The sequence below is a fragment of the Pelecanus crispus genome, chromosome 17 (genome assembly GCF_030463565.1).
Source record: "Pelecanus crispus isolate bPelCri1 chromosome 17, bPelCri1.pri, whole genome shotgun sequence".
Classification (NCBI taxonomy): Eukaryota; Metazoa; Chordata; class Aves; order Pelecaniformes; family Pelecanidae; genus Pelecanus; species Pelecanus crispus.
Genome location: NC_134659.1, coordinates 4,147,849 through 4,167,588, shown reverse-complemented (window position 1 = coordinate 4,167,588; position 19,740 = coordinate 4,147,849). Strand labels below are relative to the sequence as shown.

Below are 19,740 nucleotides of genomic sequence, written 5' to 3'. Positions count from 1 at the left end.
CACTTCACCTCTCATCTTTCTCTTTTCCATCTAGTGCAGAGACTTCCTCTTCTTCCCGTTCATAGCATCTCGTGAAACAGGGCCCTGACCAGAACTGGAGCACATAAGCATCACAGTAGCTTAGCTTCAGTTTATTTTCTGACGCTATTGAACTTAATAGGAACAAACGCAAAGGCTAAATTCTTGAGTAAAAATATTTCTGAGAGCCCAAGGAAAAAACTGTCCTGTGCCATGAGACTGTAATGGGATCTCACTGGCAATGTTTGAGGACAGAATTAACTTTGTTCATGGAGACAAGAATAAGAATGCCAGGCATCTGCTTGCTTCAGCTATCATCTTAATTTTAACAAATCTATAGAGGTATATCAGGACTCCTTATAAAAGAAGAATGCAGATCAGAGCCCAATTTTTTTTTTTTTTTTCCCTGCTTTCTTTGTATCATTACCTTCAGCCAGAATCAGCTAGCTGCTTTGGAGGGAAAAAATCTTGCCCACTGCAAGTCTTGCTCCTATGCCTAGAAATGTGAAGGGAAATCTTGGGAGAAGATAGTCGTTAGGCAGCCATCACTGGCAGCCTGAGCTGACTCTAGTGTCAGGTATGGAAGTCAGCAGGCACCAGTTGGCAAGTACTTACTCCTGCAAATCAAACTGGGTCACGCTGTCAGTGAGCTTTGTGTGGTTGTGTCACATAGTGTAATTCATCTCAAAAGCTCCTGCTTTGGTTTTCCTGTTTGAGCAGATCAGTGTAGTCAGATCTGCCCGGCTGCTTACCTTTGGAATCTCATGGCTTGGTTTTTTTCCCCTGTCTCTTGCAGTTAAAGGATGTGCCAGAGTTGCAAAGGGAGCTTCAGACCATGAAAATAGCCCTTGCAGAAGCCAACATGGACAAGGCTCGCCTTCTGCAGGAAATTAGGAAATACAATCCCCTCTTCCAGCTTTGACAGTGAAGGCGCAGGCTGCAGCTGCTCAGGAGGAGTGGAGACCACCACCAGCACTAAGGCGGCTAGTTTGATTATATTGCTGCTAACCGGGTCAAACTCCTGGAGACTGATGGCCTCAAAGAATGGAAACCAACTGTGTTTGCAAAATGAACTTGAAGGAGGGAGAAAGGAAGGCCTGGCTGAGCAACAGGGAAGGAACGAGGAGGAGTTATCTGTTTGCAGCCACTTTCCTCTGTCCTGGCAGTATGGTGCTGCCTCTGTCACTGAACCAGGGCAGTGGTCAGCCTACAAACAAAAGGTCAGAAGTTGGGGGGGGACACCCCATGTCTCTTCATCCATGGGTGGTAGCGTGCTTTCAGCCTTCACCTTTCATGGTAACATCTAGAGATGGTCTGCGTTGGGGTTTGCGCTTCTTTTAACCTTCCTTGTGTTCTTGCCCAATCATGCATGCCAAAGAACACAGAAAAAGGAGTGTGGTTACTTCACCACATCAGGAGTGACAGAGAATAGTTAGGGCAGAAAACATTGCTCAGAGCTCTGGTGTGAAAACGTGTGTGCTACCACATGAAAAACAAAAACATGGGAGACTGGTGGGTGTGGGAGATGCAGAAGGGATTTCACCTCTGCAGAGTAAGGGGGCTACAGCTCACTGTTCCCTCAAGAACAGGGTGAGGATAGTAAAGAAATTCCTTCAGACTTCTTTTTCTTCAGACAGTAATTTGCTGTGCCAAGACAGAATCAGTAGTATATTAGACTTAGTCTAGTTCATTTTCACTTAATCCTGCAATGTTTGGCTTCACTGATGCAGAAACACAAAGGAATTAATATACTTCATTACAAAGCACTGTTTAAACTTTCTTTAATTTTACTGTCAAAGAACAGGGGTGAAGGAAGTCAGTTAAGGCACAGAATGAGACGACCTGTGCATTTTTTTGGGGATGCACGCTGTCCTCAAACCATTGTATGCCAGAGTTTCACCAGTGGAGAGAGGGAGAGCAGAACTGGCCGCGCAAAGGAAATAGCTGTCTGCGTTCCTACACGGTCGTGTGTTTTTATTAGCACTGAGCTCTTGCCTGGTCTTAAATGTCTTTTAACAGGGATGTTGGTGTGGGGGTCAGGAGAAGGGTGCTGACCAGGCCCCCTTGGGTGGAGGCTGACACTGTTAACTGCTCGCTATGGGGCGGAGGTGGAGCAGTAGCTGTTGGGTTGAGCACGGTTTGTATTCTCGCCTTTTCTGGAGCTGCTTCCCTGAAGAGGAAGAAGTCTCTGTGGTCAGTGACTGACTTAATTTATAAAGAAATAGCCTCTACGAGTGTGGAGGGAAAAAAAAGAAAACTGTAGTAAAATATGAAGTAAACACTAATTTTAAAAAGTAAAAAAAATAAATGTCACTTATGAACTGCAAGAATCAAATTCACTCCTGAAGGCAAGCTGGCATGTGGTTTCTTTGCTCTGCTAGTCCAGGCAATACGTGGTTGATGCGCTGAAGGAGGAAGCGGCCGTAAGGGGCAGCTGTGAAGGGAGAAGCTGTTCCAGAGGAGATTTGGCTCTGCGTTCTGATACAGAAGGCTGTGACTTCCAGCCCCCTCTGTGTTATGGATGAATGCCTGTTCCCTCTCCTGTTAGGCACAGCATCTTTACTGTGTGCAGAGTTTGGATTTTATCTTATTTTGAACTTTGATTTGGATCTTTCCAGACGCATTTTCCATTTGTGTAAATGTACCATTTCTGATGGACAGGCTTTTTAGTGCATGTAAAACAGGTAGCAATTGCCACACACTAAGTGCTAGGAAAAGTGACGGGTTGTATGTGATTCTCCTTTATCAATCAGATGAAAGCTTCACTTGTCTATAAAGGTTAGGTGACCCTTATGGTGTTCTTTTAGCTGAACACACTCCCCAAAACTTTAATCTAATGGATTCTTCTATTTTTTTCTACATAAACATTACTCCGCTGAAATTAGTTTAGCTAAAGTAATAGAAGTTTTTAATCCTGCTCACTATGCAAGGAGCAGCCTCTGATTTACAAGCCATGATGAGTCAAGGCCTGGAAACCACGCAAAAGCAAGCAAATAACTCGGGGGTTAAGTTTGTTTTTCCTACTGTGCTCTTATATGCTTGTCCCTTTGCCGAGCTCTGGAGCTGTTGAACGCTTCCCCTTACCGGGCACTCCTGAGATCACTTGAGTTCCTCTTTAGCTCTAGGGGAAACAGGGGCACAGCTACAGCGCTGGGCTAGATGTGGAGGCACTGCTGTCTGTGGTTTGCGGAGAGCCAGGAGTGAATTCCTTGTGGTTGTTAGCTTTCACTTTGAAAAAAGAGGGTATGTAAGAGAGGGACAGTGATTAAAACAACTGCTGCTCTTCAGATCATCATCTTAATTCCATGTTTGACTCCATGAGACTGACGGCAGCTTTGAGTAATGTTTGTTGGAATTAGCCCTTGTATGCCAGGTTTGAACAGCCAGCCTTGGGGCAGGCTCTACTGCTGGAGTCCAGTATTTCTGCCAAAATCTGGCTGACCAGTGCCTACAGATATGACAGTGGCAGCAAGAGCCTGACCTTCCTTCTAGAGCCTCCAGAAGCAGGCAGCCACAAATTAATTGAGAGGAGGAGGACTGGCCCTTGGCAGAAGCATGGGAGCTGAGCTGCAGGAGGCTTCACGCTCACCACCCACTTAGCCTGGGCTAGGCTCGGATGTTTGGATGCTGTGACTTCTGCCAGTTGCTCTCCCTCCTCCACGGGAGGGGATCTCTCCTCCTCGTTCCTGTTGGACAACCCGGCTGTTTTCTCTGGAGCACGTTCTGTGACCCATCCCCTGCTCAACGCAGCCTTTGCCAGGACAGATTTGTGGTGCTGCCTGTGATGGAAAATGTACTAGAGCAGCCTGTCGGGCCTGTTCTCAAGAGGAAAATGCACTTTAACTTTTTAAGCGTCAGCGGGCATTTCCTTCACCAATACTGCCTCGTGCATAGAAGAATTCGGAAGTAAAAGAAGGGATTCTGAAATGCAAGTTATCTTCCGTAGTTAGAAAGACTCTTGCTGTGAGCAGCTCTTGTAGCAAGAGAGAAAGGAGGTAACAAAGGATCTATGTATCTAGACTTGCTGTGAAACCACCCTATATGCGAACAGCTCACTGTAAGTACCATAACAAACTGCACCAAGCCCACACAAGCAGAAGCTGAACCTTGTTTAGTCAAACCTATGTGCTGCTGCGCTTGCTCCCTCTTCCTGTGTGAAGCAAGAAACATAAGAATGCTTGCCTTGGTGGAATGCAATGGTATTCTTACTTTTTATTCACTAATTGCTTGAAAATGGGAGGTTTCTTTCTTTGCTTTCAAATTTTCATGACTCTTTGTTTGAGTAGGTGTCCGGCTTCAGCACCAGCCAGCTTGGGAAATGAGTAGGGTGCAAAGTGTTTTCTCAGACATGGTGCCTACTGGCAGTGTCACACAACTCCTTACCACTCCCTCCCACGTGTGCAGACTGAACAGAGCTGGGGCCAAGTTGTTTACAGCAAATTTCTTGCTCCAGCAACTCAAGTCACCTGGTTTTGTTTAAGAATTAAAGCACTTCCATTGTTTTGTTTTGAAGTACTGTAAAACAAAATCCACTTCCTTCGTACAAGGCATACGTGTGGGAGGACAAAAACTCCCGTATCTCCACTGATGACGATTAGCAAAGTTTACTTTGTAGAGCCTTTTCTTTAAGGGCTCTTTCTATGTTACGATGAGAGCCAACTTAATCCTTTGTGTAACTAAGACACGGTTACCCTAGGAAGAGCACATGGCCTCAGCATCTTTTACATTTAGTTAGAAGAACTGTGCTCACAGGGGACTACTGTATGTACTGGTGGGTAATGTGCAAGTCTGAACTTGAGTTTTAGGCAGTATTGGAACTTTGTTGCAGTATATTTCCACTCATGCATTTATTGGTTCTATGAACCATGAAAAGAAATTAAACTTGTTAACCTCCTTACAGGCTCATGCTTTTTTTTTTTTTCCCCTCCCCTCTCCCTACCCCTTCACCTCCCTAATCGTACTGTTTTCTAGACAGCTCCATAAAACCGGCTGTGGGAAGAACAGCTGAGCGATGACTTCAGAAACATGGGCTTTCAGCATGCGTTCCCTTGCTTATGCTAATGGAACAATACATGCCCGAGGCACGGTGAAGCTTCAGGAACATGTCGGGGGTGGTTGAGACAGATCATCGCGTGGCACTCCCCTTACTTTGAATCACCAAACACCATTACGCAATTGGTATTTCCCAGCAAGACTAAGAATACATTAACAAGTTTAATGTACAAAAAAAAAAAAAGACACTTCTGTACATAGACACCACTACATCTGTGCCAGCAGAAAGTATGATCCTGGTGGGTGCATGCACTGATGACCTTGAATGTTCCTGTCCCTGCTCTGTTGAAGCAGAGGAACCCAAGGCTCCAGGTCAGGGATTTGGCTCCTGCATAGCGCTGGGATGACAAGGCAGGCTTGGGCAGGGACGGCAGGAAGCCTCCCTGCAGCCACTTCAAGTCTATACACAACGCTCCTGAAGGAGCTTCAGTCCCATAGCTCTGCTGTAACTGCTGTGAGGTTCACAGCAGGAAGCTTGTTTTTAATGTCTGTCTTCTCTTGCTGCTCTTGAGCTGCTTCAGTGGAAGATGATCTTTTTGTATTTGGAATTGGGGATCTGTCCTCGTGACTTGAGCCTCCTGACCGCCTCTCGCATGTGTTTGGGCTGCAGAGGTGGCAGCTCCCCCCACTTCTCGCACACGTCCAGTGCTAAACAACAAACACCAAAGAGTTCACGTGAGCAGGACAGCTAAGCTTAGCCCGTCTCTTGCTGTTTGAGCTTTTAATTTTAAAGGCAACAGGTAACGCTTTCATCCAGGGTTTACAGCTCGCATTTTGTTAATACACAAGAATGAAACCACTTTGTGTGCTTCTCTGTCCAAAAGAAAAGTCATTCCTAGGGGCACTAATACCAGACCAGAATAAACTGCTCTTTAGACCGCTCCAGCTCCTATGGAATATGCTGGTTTGAGTCATGCAAGAGTTTATTATCTTAAACCTTCGGCTCTAGGTTGGGTGGCACATTTTGGGGTGGTTGTGTATGGCAGTGACAGGAAGGCACAACGGACAGTGGACTTACGGGCCAGTTTCTTTTCTATCCTTTACAGTAAGTATCATTCACACAGTTAATGACAGCAGTGAAGCTGTTTATCCAAACCGCCCCAGGGAGAACACGGCGCTGCAGAGACAGCAGCGGTAAAGCTGCATCACGCTGGTAACAGCGATCCCGGCGCATAAAGGCCACGCTTTGTGTGACAAGTCCATACGAACTGGTTGGCATCCAAACCAGTATCGGTGCCGCCTCCTCCAGCCTGAGCAGAGCAGGGACACAGCCGGGTCAGCCTCCCAGCCAGTGTCCCGAAAGGATCTTGGCTCGTCCCATGAAGGAAGAATCTTCTGGGTTAAGAGGCTTAAATATCTCATTTCCCTCTGGGCTGAATTTGTCCACAGCAGTATTAACAAGAGATCCTTCCTGCCTCGTTGCAGCCTGCTCACAGGCCGATTTACAGGGCAAGAACTCCTGAGTTATCCTCCTTTGAAGGGATAAAACGGGAGGTCAGCGGTCACTGACCTCTGCTGACTCATGGGCAGCGATAGTGATGGGATCAGAGGGCACTGCGGGCAAGGCCACGCTTCACCCCTCTCGGCTCAGCTTGTGACTGCAGCGTTCCGCTGCTGCGGGAAGGTCAGAGGGCCCCGCGGGACAGCAAGAGTGGGAACCACAAAGCGCCCATCCCTATCTGTCTACTCTGCTTTAAGCAATGAGTTTACTCTGTATTCTTAACTTTTTACTCAACATTTGCCACTCACCTTCCTCCACCACCTCCCCAACGAAGACTTTGGAAATGCCAGACATGGCGATAACCACGTTCTGAGAGACGGAGGTGCCGGTGATGGACTGGATCAGCTGCACAAGACAGAGATATTCAGCAAGCGAGGTACACGTGGCAATGGTGAACCATTTTAACTCGCAGTTTGGGCCTGTCAAATATCAACCAACAGCTAATGAAACGCATAGAACAGCAGTAACAGATCTTTAAAATTACACCCTATAGCTTTGGGCACACACTGGCTGTCAGGGTTTTAGCTTACCCTCATTCAGCTGCAGACCTTGTACCAGCGACGGCTTTTTCCCTGTTGCCCCACGGCCCCCCCCAGACCACTGTTATTAAGACAAGCTCTTATTTAAACTGCGTAAGCCGTGTGAGGGCGCCAAGCTAGAGCATCATGGCATAAGCCGATGGGAGGACAATGGTCTCAGCCGCAGGGGCCGCAGCGCAGAGCCAGCTTGGGTTGTGCAAGGCTGTGGCCGAAGCCAGGCTGAGTAAGGCTCAACCTGCTCGTTCTGCTCAGACGCCTTCTCTGGCGAAGCGTTACCGAAGTCGTACCCGTTTAATAGCAGCTTTGGGGAAAGCAGACCGGCGATACATCTCGTAACGATTCAGCTGTTCTTCGGAAAAGGAAGACACCAGTATTCTGGGGTGGAGAGAATGGAGTGTTTACAGCAAAAACAAAGAAAAGTTTGAAGCTCTTCAGGCCGCTGCAACGGTCCTGCAAAGCCCTTCTACCGTCCCAAGCCTCCTGCAGTACAAAACAGAGCTGGGAAGGGAACGGAAAAGGCTGGGAAGGGAAGGGACAGGCAGTGCTCCAGTGCTGCCAGGGTTTGCAACGCAAAACGGCTGCGCCCGTTCGGGAGAGGGGGGGCCTGGGACACAGCTATGGACATCGTTAACCACGGGCTCATAACCCGATTAAACGATTATTGCCCAGTTTCCGGCAGGGAACGCCGCAGCGGCCCGGCACTCACTGCATCTTCTGGATCTCGTCCTCGTCCACTTTGTGCTTCTTCTCCTTCCGCTCCTTCAGCTCCAGCTTCACCTTCTTGGCCGCCGACGGCTGCAGGCTGGGGTCCTCCCCGTCCACCGCCTCCCCCTCCGCGCTCCTCACCTGGGCGAGAGCGCAGCGCTCGGCTCGGCGGCCCCACAGCCCGGCCGGGCCCCGCGCCCCGCTCCCGGCGAGCCCGGCCCGGCCTCACCTCCCCGTCCGGCGCCTCCGCCTTGGGCTCGCCGCCCCCGCCAGCCTCTCCCGCCTCGCCCTCGCCCGCCACCTCCGCCGCCGCCGGCTCCTCCGCGGCCGCCGCCCCATCGCCCGAGGGGGACGAGGCCGCGGGCGGCGGCTCTTGCTCGGCGGCGGCCCCGAGCTCCTCCCGGCCCGCCTCGCCCGGCTCCGCCATGGCCCCGCGCAGCCTCGTCGCTTCCTGATGACGTAACGCTACGGCTGCCGCGAAGGGCCGCGCCTTCCCGGCGGCGGGGCGGGGCCTGTCGCCAGGGCAACGGGGCTGCGGCTGCGGTGAGGCGGGGGCCGGGCTGGGGGGGCCGGGGGAACTGGGGTGGGAAGGGCTGGGGGCACTGGGGGCACTGGGGTGGGAAGGGCTGGGGGCACTGGGGGAACTGGGGTGGGCTGGGGGGCCGGGGGCACTGGGCTGGGAAGGGCTGGGGGCACTGGGGGAACTGGGGTGGGAAGGGCTGGGGGCACTGGGGGAACTGGGCCGGGGGGCACTGGGGGAACTGGGGTGGGCTGGGGGGCCGGGGGAACTGGGGTGGGAAGGGCTGGGGGCACTGGGGGCACTGGGGTGGGAAGGGCTGGGGGCACTGGGGGAACTGGGGTGGGCTGGGGGGCCGGGGGAACTGGGCTGGGAAGGGCTGGGGGCACTGGGGGAACTGGGGTGGGAAGGGCTGGGGGCACTGGGGGAACTGGGCTGGGAAGGGCTGGGGGCACTGAGGGAACTGGGCCGGGGGGCACTGGGGGAACTGGGGTGGGAAGGGCTGGGGGCACTGGGGGAACTGGGCCGGGGGGCACTGGGGGACTGGGGGAATTGGGCTGGGAAGGACTGGGGGCACTGGGCTGGGCAGCACTGGGGGACTGGGGTAACTGGGGTGGGAAGAGCCGGGGGGACTGGGGGCACGGGTGGGAAGGGCTGGTGCCGGTGCTGGGGTGCGGGGGTGGCCGGGCGAGGGGAGATCCGGGGCGAGCGTGGGGTGAGGGAGGGCCCTGCGGGGAGCCAGGCTGGCGGCCGCAGCGGGGAGGGAGGCCGGGGCTGGGGGCTGGGTGGGTCCCCTCCAGCTGTGGGAGTCTTTTGCGTGGAAACAGAATAAAAACTGGATATTAAAAAGGAGCCGCATTCCCGTGGGGCAGCGTCAGGAGTCTGGGCCTGGTTTGCAGTTGCCAACAAGCCAGACCTCCTCGGGGTATCTCCGGGGGCTTCCCGCCGATTTTGTGTCCTGGAAGCAGGGAGCGGTTTGGATGGGCGGCCACAGTCCATCTTCTCCCATGTTTCTTCCTACCAGGTCCCTCTCGGGCAGCAGGGAGCGAGGGTCGGGCTGGGGCACGGGCTCCCTGCGCCTCCCGAACCGTGCCGCAGTGGGCTGCCGCAAACCCGGGGGTCGGCAACCGCCTGAGCCAAGCTGTGCAAATCCCCTTTGAGGGCGAGAGCAGCCCGAGCTGTCTGTTAGGGCCGATGGTGTTAACATTGCGCTGAAATGAACCAGCTGGCCACATTTGAATCATTTTTTTTACGCTCACTTGTAGCGTTACACAGCGGATAACAGCTTCTAACCGGTTCGCTTCCCAGCGCGGGCTGCTCCTCAGCCCGCGACGCAAAACGCCGTGCCTCGCCGAAGACTTCCCTGTGGGAAACCAGCTGTGAAATCACCCGTGAATATTCATCCTCCCAGTGAACACCTCGAGGGAAAACCCGGGAAAAGATATTCCTCCTTGATAGGCATCCTCCTTTGTATACATTTATATCCTTTATATACATTCCTCCTTTATACGCGCCCTCCCGTATACACGCCCCTGCAGCTTTTCCACCCGGCTCCTCCAGCGCGGGAGAAACCTGGGAGACGGAATTTGGCCCGAACCCGCCCCTTCCCCCCTGCAGCACGTGCTGGAATCCCACTTTTATATTATTTACGCGTTCAACGAATAAAATCACCTAAAACGAGCCAAACAAAATGAGGGGGAGTAAAGGGCTCCTTGAAAGAACCCAGCGGGGGGGCGGAGCCTGCGGGGAGGAGGGCGGGGCCTAAGGCCCCGCCCTCCTCCCCGCAGGCTCCGCCCACCAGCCAATCCACGCTTTGGGGCACGCCCCACACGTAGCCCCGCCCCCCCGTAGGCCCCGCCCCGGAAAGGCCACTCGGGGGGCGTGGCTTGGCGGGAGGCGGCGGCGGGCGGCGGCGGCCGGGCCGGGCCATGGGGAAGGAGCAGGAGCTGCTGGAGGCCGCCCGTACCGGGAACCTGCCCGCCGTGGAGAAGCTGTTATCGGGCAAACGTCTCAGCTCCGGCTTCGGTGGCTCCGGGGGGGGTGGAGGAGGCGGAGGAGGCGGCTCCGGGGGGGGAGGCGGCGGCGGCGGAGGCAGCGGGAGCGGCGGTGTGGGGCACCCGCTGTCCAGTCTCCTCAGGTGAGCGCGGCCTGCGGGGCCCAGGGGCTGTGGCGGAGGGGGGTGGGGGGTTGTGGGAGCCGGGCTCAGGGCTGCCGAGGGGCTGTGGGGCCGGGGAGGAGGAGGTGGGGGGGGTGAGGAAGGGGCTGTGGGCCCGCTGGGCTCAGGGGGAGCCTGCGTGGGGTTGGGGGGCTGCGGGGCAGGAGGGGCGTACGCGGGGCAGGGCCGTGGGGCGGGAGGTGTGGGGGGGAGCGTGCTTGGGGCGCAGGAGGTGGGGTTGGGGGGGGGTTAGAGCAGTGGGGTGCGCGGGGGTGGGGTGCGGCGGGGCCGTGGAGCTGGAAGAGGGGTGCGTGGATTGGGGGGGCACGGGTAGGGAGGGCTGGGGGACCTGTAAGGCCACGCAGCCAGAGCGGGGGGGGGGGTGTGTCTGTGGGGCTTGGGGGGCTGTAGGGGTGTGGGTGAGGTGGCAGGAATGGGTTTTCGGGGTGTTGTAGGACCGGCGGGCAGGCAGGGAGCGTGGAGCTCCGGGCTGATGTTGGTTGGGGGTGGAGGAGGCAGGAGGTGTGGGGATGGGGTGCGGGGGCTGCGGCTGGAAGGCCCGAGCTGGGGGTTGCGGGACGAGGGGCTGGGGGTGTGGGGCGAGGGATGGGGCTGAGGAGGGGATGTAGGGCAGGGAGGCAGCTGGGGGGGTTGGATGCGCTCTTGGGGTGGAGCGCGTGGGTGAGAGGGCTGTGGGAGAAGGGGACGTCCGAGGTCCCCGGGGCTCGGCGGCGTGGGCTGGAGCCCTGGGGGACGCGGGTGTGGGCCGCAGCGCTGCGGGGGCACTGAGGAGGCCAGGCCCTGGGGGTCCGGGCCAGCGCGGGCCGAAGGAGGAGGCGCCTTGGATGGGAACTGGGGGGCCAAGGGGGTGGGTTGAGTGGGCTGTGGTGGATGTGGGGCGCGCAGGCCGCGTGAGGCTGGGCTGGGGCAGCCCTCAGGGTTTGGTGCTGCCCGTGGGACCAGGGGTGCGAGGAGGCCGTGCCGGGGGGGGGCTGGCGGTGGAGCCCCTCGGGCTCGTGTCAGGGGCCGGTGGGCTGGGAGAGGCGAGGAGAGGAGCCTGGCTGGAGCGGGCGCTTCCAGGGCTGCTGCCCAGTGGTGGCGTGGCCCCCGGGGCTCGGAGTGCTGCGGGGTTGTGGATGCCTGCTGGTTACCGTCGGCAGCTGCAGACTGGTGTAACTGGGAAAATGCGATGTGTTTGGAGGAGGGTTCCAGGTCAGGGTGCTAGCAGAGGCTGCTGACTCTGAAGCCAGGACGTGTGTAGGTTCCCACGGTGAGGAGAGCTGCTGGATGAATTTACTGGGGCAGATGTGCAGCCGGGTGTTCTGCAAGGCGTCCTCTCCCCCCTCCTGCTCCACGCATGCTCCCTCTTCCTTAATTTTCATGGCTTGCAGTACTGTCCCTCTGCTGTGGTTCTCAAATCAGCGGTGGCTGGTGGGGTTTGGGGGTCGGCTGTGCTGTGCTGGGGGCTGCACAAGCAGAGGGAGGGCACAGTCATTTGCTTTAGCATTTAAAGTACCGTGCTGTGGGATTTGCTCTGTTTTGAAGCTCTTAGACCTTTGTTAGTTTTTTCTCCTCCCCTTTTTTTTGGCATCTCCCAAGGAAACCGCTTGCTGGTGCGTTTTTTGAGTTGCATCGTTTTGCCGTTCCAGCTTGTCTGCTGGAAATGCTGCTGTTCCTGTTCCCTGAGCAACTGGTTTATACTGGGACGGGGGAGGAGATTTGAGTCCGGTGCTGAGTGACACTGTCACTGTGCGGCCTGACTATTTAGAAGAACTTGACTTGCCTGTTTGTGGCCAGATTTGATCAATTTTTCCTTTCACGTCACCTTGTCAGAACTCTGCTGTCGCACATTGAGCTGAAAGGCAGAGACCCGCTGACGCGGAGAGCTTGTGCTTTCCTGGCGCGTACATTTGCTTCTCTAAAATGTAAATCTGCTCTCGGGTCGAACTTTATTCTTCTCTTTTAATATATTAAATGCTCTGAGCCCTTGTTTCGAGTGGGAAATTGCTCTGACCGCTTCAGGCTTGTCTACGTTGGAAGATGGATGTACTTGCAGGGTGTTTAGATAAAGTGGAGAGGGTCAGCGAGTTAAATACACACCACGAGTGTTATCAGCCTCTTGTTCTAACAGCTCCGCCACACTTTCCGACAGTGCGTGGTGACGACGGCGACCTTTTTTCCCCGGTAAGACAACGGCTTGTGATACCAGCTGATTTATGGAGCGGGCAGGCTGTTTGGCATCCGATCAGTTAGCGTGATTTTTCACATGTAAACGCCGTGTCGTGTGTAGACGCGTATCTGAAGGATGGTGAATGTCACAGCTGTCGTTCATAGCTTCTGCGTTCATTAACTCGACTGTCTTAAATGTCTGTCCGTTGGCACTATGATGATCCCTTTCTCCCACCAAACTTCTCAATCCCTGAACCTTTTTCTCTCTGCTGCTGAGTTACAGTCAGGCTTTTTGCATGTTTATAGTAGTGCTTCTCGTTCTGGAAGCGTGTTGGTGTTCCCAGCATGTTGGGAGTCATCGCAGCGCATCGTGAACTTGCTGTGTGTGAAATCTGCAGCTGCAGCATCCCTGGGTTTACAAGAGTTTGCATGCACACCCCACGTGGATGCTCGCCCTGAGTGCGACTGCAAACCTGAGTGGATCCCGACCTCTGTACCGTGTTTGCACGAGCAGCGGCTGCAGTCTTTCTCAACCTCAGCGTTACAAATGCCGGGCAGCGACTGTGAGGATAGCCTGCTCTTACCTGCAGTCACCTCTTGCAAACTGCCAGCGGGGCTGGGAGTTCAGGGGGCCGCGGTGTGCGCAGTTGCGGCACTGGGAAGCGGGAGGTAGTTGGGAATTGTTTGAGGGCTTGGGTGCTGTGGTGAATGATGCATGGTAGATACTGAAAATGGGCTTCTAATGATTTAGAGGCTTTCTGATTGTTTCCGGTGCTCTGTCAACTTGTTGGGCTTTTACTTTGGGTTAAATGACTCCATGTGAGAAGACTTGAGCTTGTTTTATAGTGAGGAGGGTTTTTTATGAGAAACAGCTGCTAAATTTACCTGCAAGGAGAGCCTGACAGTTGTTTGGGGAGCAGCTGGGACAAGCTGGGTGGTGTTCAAAACTGTTTTCTGTAGCCCAGGCTCAATCGAAGTGATTGCTTAGCGTCCTGGTGTGGCTGTGAGATGGCTCTAAAATGTACAAGCTCTGCTGAGAGGTTTACCATAGTAGCAAACATACTCCTTCATCACCTTAGTACAGCAGCAAAACATTGGATTTTGGGGATTGAGTTTCCAAAACAAGCAGCCAGACTAACTTTCAAAGTGGCCATAGTGTATTGGAGAAGAAATTTGGGCAGTTGTCTTCTGCCTGTGTGTCGCCCTGTCTCTGTTGTGGTCTGGTTTCGCTCTGCAAAGTGTGAAATTAGCTCTTACCCCTGGTGCCAAGCCTGATTACAGACTTCTTTGCTCATCTCTTGAGGTGCGTGATTCCTCCGGAGCACCTTCGCCTGCGGTTTCCCTGCTTCCCGGGGGCAGGGAGGATGCTGCAATAAGTTCTCCACAGCAGGCATGGTATTTAATTATAGCTAACTTTGCCTTTCTGTACTCCTTTAAAAATAACTTCAAGGGTTTGGAAACAGGGAATACAAAATTTTGTCTGCCTGACACTTCACGGAAAGTTTTAAAATTGGCAAATTAAAGGGACCTGATGCTGTGGGAGGAGGGTGGAAGGGTAGAGGTGACAAAAGAGTGTGTGCCGTGCCCACCCCACCAACCCCTGCCTTCTCCGGAGTGCAGCGTCCCAAGGTGTGCAACAGGTCAAGAACAACTTTGGAATAACTTTAAAATTGAAGGGTGTTCTCTTAAATCTTATTCCTGTATCTTGATTTTTTTTCTTTTTTTTCCCCTGATGATCATTAGGTGCATTTTCTAAATTAAAAACAGTAAATATGGACTGGACATGTGCCCAGAGAAAGTCACGGTGCCAATTAGGTGGAAGCATTAATGGAAGTAGTAAGTTGATGGAGAAGGCTAAGGTGCTTCATTTGGTGGCTAACTTTTTATCAAGGCTCTGCAGTGCAGGAAAGCTTCTTAAATAATAGATGGGCTGGTGGGTAAAGAAATCACAAAATAGGTACCCGGAGCAGGGATTTAGTTTTTTGTAGGTATGATAAAGCTGTATCTGAGAGAATTTAGGTTACAAAGCTTTGTCACTGAGATTTGGAAGTATTTAGAAAAGGGGGTAAGACTGCTTTTATCCTTGCTCTGAAGTGGGTCCTGCTGCAAGCTGCTGGCAAAATGGCCTTGTGCCTTTTCTAAGTGCCAAACACAATTTCTAGCTGGGCACCTGTGACGGGCACATCCGAGACCCGTGCAATTGCCTTGCGAAGCTGCAGTCAGCCTGCGAGACGAGAGGATGGCCAAAGGTGATGGGGCGGGGGCTGCGTCAGCTGTAAAGACAAGGCAGGTTACTTCAATTTTAGGGATGCGCGTGGCGTGGGAAACTTTACCGACACTAGAACATGGGAACTTTTCTAATTACGGGTTTCTTACCCCTCGGTTGTGGTGGAGAAACCTGTCCGTGGTCAGTTCTGTACGTTTCGTGTTTTCCCTTGCTCAAACAACTTCTGGCAGCTTTCCTCTTCTTGCGCGGTGGTTTTGATTCCTGGTCCTGCTGAAGCTGCTCACATATTAAAGATATCTCCTGATAAGGGAGCTGCTGAGCTGTCCTCCCCCCCCCCGAAGCTCGTTCCAAGAGCAGGGTCATAAACGCTCGGCTGGGCTGGCAGAGCTCCCTTGTTCCTTCTTCCGTCGGATTTCGGGTCCCTCTGATGTTACTGTGCTATTTAGTTCTTTTTTTTTTTTTTTTTAAGCCTCACTGTTTGTACCGCCCGTTCTCAAAAGACAGTCTCCCTGTCTGAGGTGCCGGTCCCAGCTTTTTCTGTGCAGTTCTGCAGCGTTTCAGATGTCTCAAAAATATAGTTTAGAATTGGGTACAAACCAGGCGTTTCCTGGCAGAAATGAGCGGGTTTGTGGGCATGGTGTGTTCCCAGTGTTAACCTGGTAAGCGGTTGTGTTGAGCTGGGGGACTGGTCCGAGCTGGGACACTAATTGTCTTGTGCCTTTTTGTGTTTTTTAACAAAGAGAGCAAATGCCGGTCCATAAAATCACAGAAGATGCCCCGGCAGTAAATTCTGTGGAACTTGTTGTTTTATTACATAAACTTAACTGGCCAGCATGTTTATTATAATTTAAATGTGAACTTTGTCACGGTCAGGCTTTCATACTTCCTGCTTCGATCACTGAGCTGAGCCCTCTGGGTGAGAGACATGCACAAACTCCAAACGAAATCACCAATTTCTGCAGGTAAGCAGGAAGCAAGATGTGATAGACTGTGATAAGCCAAATGAGAAGGAAATGCAAAGATAGAATTAAAGATAAAGTCTCTCCCTAGGGGGTGAATGTGCCGCTGTGTAACGCTAAAAATATTAGGCAGGAAAATAAACCCCGGTGGAAAGCTAATGTAAATAAGGGAACGCAGCCGGCAGGTTGAGGTAATAAGGAGGATATGGGGAGGGTGAGAAGCAGTAGAGGAGAGGGAGATCGGTTTCTGGCTTTTGCTGAAGCAGATGGTGGGGCTTACAAAGAGGTGGTGGCTTGCCAGGGTTTGGGGGGAGGCTTGGCTTCGTGCTGCCGTCCACGCAGCCTCCGGGATCTGCTCATGTAACGTGATCACTGGGATCCGTTCAGGGCCTGGAAATTGGCTGAAAGCTGGGTCCAGGAGTCCGATGCAGATCTCCGCTCCTTGATCGTACCCTGGCTGCTCCGTTTTCAGAACATAGCTCGTATAGCGTGGGCAAAAGCATTTCTTATAGATCGGTGAGCATCTAGAGATACAATCAACTTAATGTCAACGCAGCTTAATGCTTATAAGCAAAAGCAAGTCCAGCAATCGCAAATGCTTTGTGAATCCACGAGGTTTCTTGGGTTTTGGGGGGCACTTCTGCATAGAGGCTGCAGAATTTGGATATTTTTTTTTTTGCTGCTTCACTGTGAAGTTAAAGGCAGGAAGCAACAAAACAGTCTGTGGCCTGAAATATCAAGCTGCATTCAGTAGGTTTTGCCAGTAGCAGTAAGGGATGAATTGTGTTAAAGCCAAATCTGCAGAAAAAGCTTTTTATTTTCATCTATTGATGTGAAAAGACTGGATCTTTGTTGACGAGAGGGGAAACTGAGGCTGCTGTTGAGCCCCAGATTGTATATGTAATCTTCTGTAAGTGTATCGAGGAGAAACTTCTGCTGTGAATTAGGACTTTTCTGTATACATCTGTTGTGGGAAAGGGTTTGGTTGTTGCTTCACAGAAGCCACAGCAAGTGTTCTAGGCAATTTGCAGCAGTTATTACTGGTGAGTATTTTGTTTGGTTTAGGAAATGACATGGTGTAATGGCTGAACACTTAAAGTAGCTTCAAATAGTCCAAATGTGGTCAAGAGTCAGAAAAATTATTTCTATTTAAAAAAAAAAGTGGGGTTTCATATTCTTGTGCAGCTGGGTGATTTAAAGAAAGGATTTGTTAGCGCTACACATTCCTCCGGTGGTCTGAGAGTCCGGCTGCAGCCTTTCTGCCCGCTGCGTTTCCATCAGGAAGGGAGGTCCCGCACCTCAAGACGGTGCCGCGGACTGGGGGAAAAGGGGAATCGCCCCATACGTAGGAGAGAAAAGGCTGTTTGTGCTTGGGCACTCACAGGTGTATTATTATCGCCTTATGTGTGGCCAGGTCCTGTGATTAAGTAGCAAGTCCTGCAGTGTCTGGCTGAGATAGTGGCAGGGAACGGCAGCTCGGCTCCAAGGTCCAAGCTTCCCGGATTGTGTAAAGGTGCGAACAAAATATTTCCCTATCTTCCTCCATAAAAAGGAAATCACTCCTGGTGCGTTCACATAAAACAGGACCATGTCAGAAGTCACGACTGGGTCTTTCACTCTTCTCGGTGCTGTGATTAATAATCTCGCCCACTTTTAAACTGTCTTCTATTCCACACCCTGCTGTGCAAACAGCTAAACAGGACAGATCTCTCTTTAATTAGATACCTGAACGCTGGTATTGCTAAGAGTATTAGTGCCACAGGCGTTAGGTGTGCACCGGCTCTTTTTCTGTGAATTGTTTTCTAAGCACTTTTTAAATAATTCAGGAAGGCTACAGTTATTAGCAGTGACTCTTAAATATTTTGTATCTGTATGATCTTCTAATTCAGCTTGGAACGTTTTATTTGCTTGCTTTGGTCAGCATGATTCTGTGATTAGGGTTGTGTGGGGAGGACTGGGTTTTTCGTGCCGTGAGCTTGCTGCGGGATCTCGGACGAGCCACGTTTGCCGTGCCCTGCTTTGCGATTTGTGTAGCACCCAGGGCTTGCTTGGTGCGCACATGACAGTGGTGTTGCGTAGGTGACTTCCCTTTCTTTAAAACTCCGTTGGGAGAGTTTTGTCCCACTTCCTTCCAGACACGCTGTGTGCAGTCTGAGGCTTCCATGCCATGCATGTGGAGGGCAGCAACCTGGTGCTGCGTGGTTTGGTTGGCAGAAAAGGTGGTTAGAAGTTGAAGGGAGGTGCAGCGGTGCCGTGGAGGGTGTGTAAGAGCTGAGTTAAATGGGTAAGGAGTTGGGAGCAGACGTGAATTGATTGAAGTGGCGCAGCCTTCGAGCCAAATGCTCTCAGCGCAGCATGTCGGTAGGAATCTCACTGATAACTCTGAGTAGAAGTGTCTTAACTGTGTAGGCAGTGACTCAAAAGCTCTGTGACCGATTGGCTCTATAACATAGGTGGGTGTCCAGGCTGCGGCGAATTCTTCTGGCTGTTGACTTCCCATCAGCCTTTACCTGGGTGCTGAGTCCTCCAGTGTCCAGGGACTTGCTCTCTTGGGAGTGCCAATGTGTTTATGTCGGATGGAGGGTGAGAACACATTAGCTTAATTTTCGCTTCGCTTTGAGAGTTTCTCAGCAGAGTGTTTTGAAGTGCCAAACAGGTTTTGGAAATATCCATATGCTCCTACAGGTTACCTCAAGTACTCCGTGAGGGAGTTACTGTGGGCTAAGATGTGGTGTGAGGAGCGTTAGGTTGGGTCGGGATGTTAGGTGAGGGGTGTTGGATGGGTCAGGTCGTGTTGAGGATGTCAGAACCGAGCCAGTTATTGCCTGCTGACACCTGCCCAGACAGGTGGTGGAGTCCCCACCCCTGGAGGTGTCAAAAAACAGGTAGACGTGGCATTTTGGGACACGGTTTATTGGGCACGGTGGTGTTGGGTTGATGGTTGGACTAATGATCTTAGAGATCCTTTCCAACCTTAATAATCCTTAATGCTGTGGCCAGCAGGAGCAGGGAGGTGATTGCCCCCCTGTACTCGGCGCTGGTGAGGCCGCACCTGGAATACTGTGTCCAGTTTTGGGCCCCTCACTACAAGAAAGACATTGAGGTGCTGGAGCGTGTTCAGAGGCGGGCAGCGAAGCTGGTGAAGGGTCTGGAGAACAAGTCTTATGAGGAGCGGCTGAGGGAACTGGGGTTGTTTAGCCTGGAAAAGAGGAGGCTGAGGGGAGACCTTATCGCTCTCTACAACTACCTGAAAGGAGGTTGTAGTGAGGTGGGTGTTGGTCTCTTCTCCCAAGTAGCTAGCGATAGGACAAGAGGAAATGGGCTTAAGCTGCGCCAGGGGAGGTTTAGACTGGAAATTAGGAAAAATTTCTTTACGGAAAGGGTGGTCAGGCATTGGAACAGGCTGCCCAGAGAGGTGGTGGAGTCACCATCCCTGGAGGCGTTTAAAAAACGGGTAGATGTGGCACTTCGGGATATGGTTTAGTCTGGTCTACCCTTGATTAGTCTAGAGTGGGCTTGGTAGTGTAGGTTAATGGTTGGACTGGATGATCTTAAAGGTCTTTTCCAACCTAGATGATTCTATGATTCTATGATTCTATGATTCTATCCCTAGTTTTACTTTCATTAAAAAATAATCCAGCCACCAAGCCAGGAAACATGAAACTATTACTTTCCCCTTAACTGGTTTAGTGGTGGACTTGATGGTGTTAGGTTGGACTTGATGATCTTAAAGGTCTTTTCCAACCTAAACGATTCGATAATTAAACAGCTGCAGTATCCCCGTGTGTCGCTGGGGGCAGGAGCAGAGCTGAGGAGGCAGGGCTCCCAGGGTGTTTTTCCAATTGCTAGGTTACACTCCTTCCCAGGAGCATCATTTTACAGCTCTTAGCGTTCGCAG

General features: G+C 52.4%; 3 protein-coding genes across 3 annotated transcripts in view; 2 read left to right on the top strand and 1 right to left on the bottom strand.

Moving 5' to 3' along the window:
- Positions 1 to 1,336, top strand: part of BLTP3A (bridge-like lipid transfer protein family member 3A) — a 33,744-nt gene extending 32,408 nt beyond the window's left edge. Inside the window, exon 21 of the mRNA XM_075722551.1 lies at positions 815 to 1,336. Coding sequence (XP_075578666.1) covers positions 815 to 940 — 126 coding nt within the window. The 3' untranslated portion in view covers positions 941 to 1,336. The remainder of the gene's footprint in view (positions 1 to 814) is intronic.
- A 3,870-nt stretch (positions 1,337 to 5,206) lies between these two features.
- On the bottom strand, positions 5,207 to 8,242 carry TAF11 (TATA-box binding protein associated factor 11). Its single transcript, XM_075722446.1, has 5 exons — positions 8,045 to 8,242; positions 7,817 to 7,956; positions 7,398 to 7,485; positions 6,820 to 6,916; positions 5,207 to 5,718 (listed from the first exon to the last, which is right to left on the bottom strand). The coding sequence occupies exons 1-5, from the start codon at positions 8,240 to 8,242 to the stop codon at positions 5,588 to 5,590; spliced, it is 654 nt and encodes a 217-aa protein (XP_075578561.1). The 3' UTR covers positions 5,207 to 5,587.
- Positions 8,243 to 10,260: 2,018 nt separating this feature from the next.
- ANKS1A (ankyrin repeat and sterile alpha motif domain containing 1A) overlaps positions 10,261 to 19,740 on the top strand; it is a 105,480-nt gene continuing 96,000 nt past the window's right edge. Inside the window, exon 1 of the mRNA XM_075722408.1 lies at positions 10,261 to 10,469. Coding sequence (XP_075578523.1) covers positions 10,261 to 10,469 — 209 coding nt within the window. The remainder of the gene's footprint in view (positions 10,470 to 19,740) is intronic.